The sequence below is a fragment of the Ochotona curzoniae genome, unplaced genomic scaffold (assembly GCF_017591425.1).
Source record: "Ochotona curzoniae isolate NIBS_2020 unplaced genomic scaffold, NIBS_Ocur_1.0 contig_1014, whole genome shotgun sequence".
Classification (NCBI taxonomy): Eukaryota; Metazoa; Chordata; class Mammalia; order Lagomorpha; family Ochotonidae; genus Ochotona; species Ochotona curzoniae.
Window position 1 is genome coordinate 49,316,092 of NW_024464920.1, and position 7,352 is coordinate 49,323,443.

The 7,352-nt window shown below is 55.4% G+C and overlaps 1 protein-coding gene across 2 annotated transcripts; it reads right to left on the reverse strand.

Moving 5' to 3' along the window:
• Nucleotides 1-3,267: 3,267 nt before the first annotated feature.
• Nucleotides 3,268-7,032, reverse strand: LOC121163690 (cytochrome P450 2D17-like). 2 transcript variants are annotated; one of them, XM_040991400.1, is made up of 9 exons: nucleotides 6,809-7,032; nucleotides 6,058-6,229; nucleotides 5,668-5,820; nucleotides 5,425-5,585; nucleotides 4,905-5,081; nucleotides 4,587-4,728; nucleotides 4,180-4,367; nucleotides 3,605-3,746; nucleotides 3,268-3,517 (listed from the first exon to the last, which is right to left on the reverse strand). In XM_040991400.1, exons 1-9 carry the CDS (start codon nucleotides 6,995-6,997, stop codon nucleotides 3,339-3,341), a joined length of 1,503 nt encoding a protein of 500 aa, XP_040847334.1. In that variant the 5' UTR covers nucleotides 6,998-7,032; the 3' UTR covers nucleotides 3,268-3,338. The 2 variants fall into 2 exon arrangements, with proteins under 2 accessions (XP_040847334.1, XP_040847342.1); XM_040991408.1 differs by lacking the exon at nucleotides 5,668-5,820.
• Nucleotides 7,033-7,352: the final 320 nt, after the last annotated feature.

A 7,352-nucleotide genomic window follows, 5' to 3' on the forward strand; every position in this document is an offset into this window, starting at 1 on the left:
CTTTTGTGATGCTGGCATCCCATCTGGGGGCCGGTTTGAGTCCTGGCTATTCCATGTCTGACCCAACTCCCTGCTATGGCCTGGGAGAAGTGATGGAGGATGACCCGAGTGCTTGGGACCTAGCACCCACCTTGGAAACCCAGAGAAAGCTCCTGCCACCTAGCTTGGGCCTGACCCAGTCCTGGTTGTTGTGGCCTCTGGGAAATGAACCAGCAGATGGAAAAGATCCCTTTGTCTCAGCCGCCTCTGTGTAACTGTAACTTTCTTCTTATTCTTTTACACTTTATTTCATTTTTATTGGAAAGTCAGATATACAGAGAGAAGGAGAAACAGAGAGGAAGATCTTCCATCTGGTGATTTCACTCCCCAAGTGGCAGCAACAGTTGAAGCTGAGCCAATCCAAAGCCAGGAGCTTCTTTGGGGTGCAGGGTCCCAAGGCTTTGGGCCATTCTCAACTGCTTTCCCAGGCCACAAGCAGGGAACTGGGTGGGAAGCAGGGATACTATGATTAGAACTGGTGCCCATATGGGATCCTGGCGTGTGCAAGGTGAGGACTTCAGCTGCTTGGCTACTGTGCTGGGTCCTTTTCATTTCAAACAAATCTTAAGGAAAAAAATTCTAAGCCGCAAAGCATTCGGCTGCAACGGAGCTTCGTCAAGTGCTTACTGGAAAACGGGAGCATGAAGAAGTGACTAAAGGGCAGCATTTACTCATTCAGTGCACTGCAGTGCTGAGACCTTAGAACATTGTTAACCTGGCAGGTTCTGCTTCACGTGAAGAAGTGAAGATGATTTTCAGGAGAGGACACTCAGGCTGTGGCGGCGTGGTGACTTGTGAAGATCAGAACTGGCAGAAAGGATGAAGAGATCAGAGCTGAGGGAGCCCAGTGGTCTACCTTGAAATGTGGTGTCCTCTGCTGCCTTGTCACCACACAGCAAGAACGCTAGAGCCCTGGCCACTTCCGGGACCATGAGCTAAACAACACCCTTCTTTCAAAATGAATTTGAAACAAAATGTAAAATAAAAGAAAGTGTACCTGTTCATGTGCATGCCATGCATCCATTGTGTGGCATTCAAATTATGGTAAACATTTATGTCTTTGTTTTTAATTTTGCCATGGTGACAATGATCCAAACCCTTCTGTCACCTCCTGTGAAGCACACAGCGTACACTGCAGCCTTCCACGGTCACCGTGTTCAGTAGAACACGAGCCTCTGTGTTCCCTGTCCGTGCCCAGCACTGGCCTCCCGGTCAGCTTTTCCCTCTCCCTCGCAGAGACTTGACCCAGGCCTTGTGATGCCTGCACCAAATGCCTACCTCTTTCCTTAACTTTGTTTTTGAGGATGATTTATTGAAAGGCAAAGTTGTGGAGCATGGGTAGGAGGAGAAAGAAAAGAGAAGAAGAGAGAGAAATGTATCTTTTGTCTTCTGGTTTACTCTGCAAATGACTGCAGCTGGATCAGCCTGAAGCCAGGCCTGAGCAAGCACAGTGGAGTCTCCCACGTGGATGCAGCGACCCCAGCACTTGGGCCATCTTCCACTGCTTTCCCAGGTTCTTTAGCAGGGAGCTGGATCGGAGTGGAACAATCGGGATTCAAACTGGTGCCCGTCCATGATGCCAGCACCGCAGAGTGCAGCTTGGCCTACTGTGCTGCAGTGCCGGCCTCTGACTTGTGGAGACCAGCTGTTTGACTTCCTCTGCTGCTGGTGCCTTTTGGCAGGCCCTGCAGGCCCCTGCAGGGCTCCTGCAGACATGTGGCCCCAAATGGGAGAGTAGAGACCCCATGTGCTCCCTTTTAGGGGCCAAACAAGACAGAGGTACCCAACTGACAAAAGTGATGAGTCTAAAATTCAGGGACCTCACAATCCAGGGACGTTCTCTTTGTGACAAATGGACAACTGCCGCCCTCAACATCAACACTCAGGTGTCAACAAGAGTGACAGTTGTATTTCAGAGCTGTCACAGCATAACACTCAGAACACCTGGTTCCAAAAGAACTTACAAAATGTAGAAAGAAACAGCACTGTTGGGCACGTTGATCAGGAGAGAATGTGATTTGAGGGGAATCATGCCCAAGGGACACCAGACCCCAGCATCACTACACACGGCCAAGAGCAAGAGGCGGGACATACGCTGAGTGCAGGATAGGACGCCATGGACTGCAAATGAAAGGAAATCAGGAGAAACATAAAAATATGAGACTATAGAAGTGATCAAAAGGCACCCAATTCTGGAGGTCAAGGCCACAGTAACCTACGAGCAAAGGTTAGTGGATGGGCTCCTGGAGTGGGTGTGGTTTGCTCCAGCTGCCACAACACTCAGCCAGCGTTAGCAGCGAAATGAGCAACGCTGTTTTTCCCCAGTTCTGGAGAATTCCCCAGAGTGACATCCAAAAGGGTCAGAGAAGAGGGTCCTGGGGAGTGGGCATGGACAAGGCAGGTTCAAAGACAATGTGGTCTTGGTGCAAACACATTGAGATCCTTGCCTAGTTTTCATGGTGAGTATGACAGTGGGGGCTCCTGTCTGGTCTCACTGCCGGGGCCCAGGTGCCTGTTATGTTGCTGATTCCGTCTCGGTCCTTCTGCTCCATAAAGCAGAACGGGAAGGTCAACAGCATTTCTAGATCTGTGAAGGCTTTAGAAAATCACAGAGCCCGAGGGAGGCCTGGGGGACCCCAAAACTCACCAGCCAGGACCTGGGGGATGCACTGTGGATGCCCATGCATGTTGTTCTTGCTCCCCACACAGGTTGTCTGGGTGGTCACCAAAACACACAGCTGAGGTGGAACAATGGGTGGCTGAGGGCAAGCTGTCCCCACGAAGCATGGATGCCCCCTGTCTAGGACAGAGTCTAGTGGTCAGATTTGAGATGGTGGGGGCTAGGTTCAGGAGGAGGCTGAGGACCTATGCCAGTCAGGGGCTGATCTGGGGGATGAAGGCAGACTCAGAAACCACATGGCATAACGAGTTCTGTGGCATAGCAATTTAACCATTGTCTGCAGTGCCTGCAATCCATATGGATGCCAGTTTGACTCCCAGCTGCTTCACTTCCATTCTTGTTCCCTGCCCAACACCCATGTGGGAGATCCAGAAGAAACACCTAGGTTTGGCTGGCCCCTTCCTGGCCTTTGCTGCCATATGGGGAGTGAACCAGCAGATGGAAGAGCTCTCTCTGCATGTCTCTCCCTCTCTCAATGTAATTTTCCTTTAAGATACATAAATCAGGGAAAGGGGAGTTAGAGAGAGAGAGAGGAAAGACAGCACCCATGAGCCAGGAGATTGTTTTATTGTGGATCAGAGCTTGCTGAGAAGTGATCTGGGGTCTTTGTGTCCTGCCTCTAGCGGGACACAGCACAGAGCTGGTAGGGGGCCGGAGTCACCAGGGCACCAGGGACCCCGTGGTCGCTGGGCCGGGGCTGCCCCGCGGGCACCGAGAACATGAAGCGCTGCAGGAGGCAGGTGAAGAAGAGGAAGAGCTCCATGCGGGCCAGGGGCTCCCCGAGACACACACGGCGACCTGTGGGTGAGTCAGGGGCTCAGTCAGCCTGGGCTCTAACCCTCCCCTCTCCCCAGGGACAGGGGCAGCAGGCAGCACCCCAGGCACCTGTGGAGAAAGGCATGAAGGCCTCCTTCTTCACAAAGTTGCCCTGAGCATCGAGGAAGTGTTCCGGATAGAAGCGGAAGGGCTTCTCCCAGGTGTCCTCATCCTTCAGCACCGATGACAGGTTGGTGAAGAGCACTGTCCCCTGGGCCGAAGAGCCTGGCTTGAGTCGGGGCAAGGCTGGGGCCTAGGATGCCAATCTTAGGGCACAGCCATGATCTTGTACTCCATCTTCTGGATTCTTCAAGGGACCCTCAGCCCAAGAGCTGCTCACACTCTATGTTGTCCTGGTTCGCCCTCTGTCATAGCTCCCATGGCGCACACACTGCCACATGTCCCTATGCTCTTTGGTTCCTCGGATGACTGTGACACATTCTGCTCTGTCCTCCCCACTCTCCTGGTGTCTTTCTGTGCACAGGACTGGCCCTGCCTCTGTTCTACATCCACCCTACTCAGCTGACCCAATGGTCCCAGGGACATTGAGGGCTGGGTGCCCAGGGCTGCATCCCAGCTCCACCCAAGGGTGACAGTGCTAGGTCCATCAGATGTCAGGAGCTGCTGGGCCAGTGTGAGCCTACCTTGGGGATGAGGAAGCCCCGTACTTCTGTGTCACGTGATGTCTGGTGAGGCAGCCCCAGTGGGATGATGTCAGCAAAGCGCTGAACCTCGTGGACCACAGCACAGGTGAAGGGCATGCGGGCCTGGTCTGCCATCTCTGGTGGCCGCACCTGCCCTATGACCTCATCGATCTCCTGCTGGACACGGCCTGCACAGACAAGGGTCCCCACAGCAGCTCAGCACCCTGGAGCTGAGCCTGGAAACACTGCTGCCTCCTGTGGAGGAACTGTTCCCACAGGTGGAGGAGGGCACTGTGGCAGGAGGCTTCCCCTGGCCTGTGCTCAGAGCCACAGGAGTCCAGGTCAGCTCAGAGGCCTTTGAAGGACCCACATCCCACCCTCTACCCCAGCATCCCCAGGGGGCTCACGCTGCACTTCCGGGTGCAGGACCATGAGCAGGAGGGCCCAGTCCAGTGTGATCGCTGTGGTCACCATCCCAGCTATGAACAGGTCAGACACCACCATGCGCAGGTTGTCATCATTGAAGCTGCTGTTTGGATTCCCCTTGGCCTGCACAGGAAGAGTGGGTGGGCTCAGGAGCACACAAATCCCTCACCCAACCTCCCATTGTGTCCTGGCTGCCTAGTACCGGGTCAGAGAGTGAGGCACAGGCCCCACTCTGCCAGGCTGGGCCTATAGTACTCTCACTATCCAGCCATTAACTTGCCCTGGCAGCTGCGTCTCACCTTCTCCACCTCATCCAGGTAGGCATCGGTCAGGTCTCGGGGTGGCTGGGCGGGATCCCGCGTCCTGCGGTGCTCGGCCACCAGCTTGTCCAGCTCGGTCATGAAAGCCTTCTGCCCTGAAAAGACCTTGTCGGCCAAGCCCGGGATGCGCAGAAGCACGGGGATCACGTTCAGTGCCTGAGTGGAAGGAGGGTGGGTCTTCCTGTGTCCAGTGCTCACCTGGCCGGGATTCAGGTGCACCACCTCCAGGCCTGCCCATCCCCAGCATTAGCCTGAGTGGGGTGTGTGTGTGTGTATGGGAGCACAAAGACAGACCTGAAACAGAACTATCATGAGCCACGACGTCCCCAGCCATACAGGATGGACAGCATCCTTAGCCTCTGCTGTGGCCACCAACCTGGCCTGCCCCTCGTTGTGGGCTGAGATGCATCAAGTCAGGGCCCTTCTTCCTGTAGCACCACTCTCCTTGTCCCCCTTGTGGATGCAGAGGCTCTTCCCACAGTCTCCCTGAGACCCTCACCATTGGCAAGATCCCAGACGACTCTTTGATCATGGTCTGCACGAGGTCTATCAGCCTGGTTAGGTGCAGGTCGTTGTACTCAAAGCGGCGTGCTTGGGTGAGTGAGGCGATAACATTGCACACAGCTTTGTTCAGGAGGCTCCTGGGGCTGAAGGGGCGTCCTGGGAGCAAAGGTGTGGTCAGAGGGTGGCCCCCTGTGTCCACCCCTCTGAGCCCAGCTTTGCTCCTTGGCCCAGCACCTGCCTGCATGGTCGGAGAAGGCAGCACAGAGGCAGGCGCCCTCCTCTGTCACCCACTGCTCCAGTGACTTCTTGCCCAGGCCGAAGTTGCGCAGGGTGGACACGGAGAAGCGGCGCTGCTCGTGCCATGCAGGTCCATAACGTGCCATGATCACTCCTGGAGGCAGATTTGCTTTGTGAGCATGGCTTAGTGGCCTGGCCCTGCCCCAGCCACATCCCTACCCTCCTTTTCCTCTTTCTCCCAACACTCTTGGTCACCTGGGCACAGAACCTGGATTGTTTCTCCACCCCTGCCCGGGTTGTCTGGCTTTTCCTCACCCCCACATTCAGATCCTGTCTATGGTCACTGCTCTCCCCAGTCCCACCAGGACAAGGTTACCAAACAATGCCTTACCTTCAGCATGTGGCCCAAAGCCCACGTGGTCCAAAGTATGTGTATATGGACGGTCCGAGGTGTCTTCACCATGGGTCACCAGTGCCTCGTGCACGACAGCTGGCCCATTGAGCACGACCACAGGGGTCCAAGCCAGCTGCAGGCTGAACACATCCCCATAGCGGCCCCGCAGCTGCAGAGGGAGGGACACATTCCTACTGAATTGCTTGCCCCACTGTTGCTACTAACCCTGAGGACTCCTTGAGCAGATGCAGGAAAGTCTCAGGATCCTGGGGGTTTCTGTCCTCCCTGGAGGGGAGCTCATTTTGAGACACACCACCCAGCTCAGTCCTTGCAACTTGCAGCATTGTAACATGGTTCCAGGTGAGCAGTGAGGACCCAGGCAAGCGACAGGAGATTGGTAGCACGTCACCACATCTCTGACTTGGCTCTCTGATGCCAGCAATGCCCAGTACCCTGCCCCAAATCCCCAAGCCTTTTCCTGTGATGTAATCAGAGGGGACTCAGGACCTGTGTGACCTGTGTGCCCTCCAGGGGGTTGGCAAAAACCTGCCACTTCCTGCTCTGTCCCATGCCCTTGCCCTGCCAGATGTGTGCTTTGAGAGATCCAAACTGTCCCTAGGCCTGCAGAGTGGCCTCAGGAAGCCTCTGACTCACGCTTCCTGAACTCTTGTACAGCTCATGATTCCACCACCCTCGTGGGTGCATTCAGTCCCCAACCCCTGCTGCCCTCCATCGCCACCTTCCTCACCTGACGGAAGCAGTAGGAGATGGCATTGAAGTCCAACTGTAGTAGGTTTCCCAGGCCAGGCATTCCCATGGGGCCTGGTGGGTAGCATGAGGCCCAGCGTTGGCGCCGGTGCATCAGGTCCACCAGGAGCAGAAAGATGGCCACGGCCACGGCCAGGGGTGTCAGTGTGTCTGCCGACAACAGCCCCATGGTGGCCTCGTTTCACACTATGATCCTTCGGCCACACCAGGTGCCCCTACCAACTCCACACTTGGCGCCAGCCAGGAAGCGTTTCACCATGCACTCAGTGCTCAACCAGTCCAGGCTGCTCCTTTATAAAAAGAGTTAAGACTGGCCTTTGTTCTCTGGCATGAGTCAACATGTTTTGTTCACTGCTTCTAGTAGGAACAGGGAGGAGCTGGGGTGGCTACAAAGGTCCTTTCCCTTCCCCTGCATTCCCCAGGTGCCTAGCCAGTTAGGAAGTGGAGGGATCTGGTGGGACAAGGAGGAGGCCTTCCCCTCCTGTATCCACCTCCACTTCTATCCAGCTTCCTAGAAGAGCTTC

Coding starts and splice junctions, on each gene's coding strand:
- LOC121163690 (XM_040991400.1), bottom strand. CDS start 6,997: ATGGGGCTGTTGTCGGCAGACACACTGACACCCCTGGCCGTGGCCGTG. Junction 5,082..5,424: donor CGTCTGGGATCTTGCCAATG/GTGAGGGTCTCA, acceptor CCTTCCACTCAG/GCACTGAACGTGATCCCCGT. Junction 3,747..4,179: donor GGGGCTTCCTCATCCCCAAG/GTAGGCTCACAC, acceptor TCTTCGGCCCAG/GGGACAGTGCTCTTCACCAA.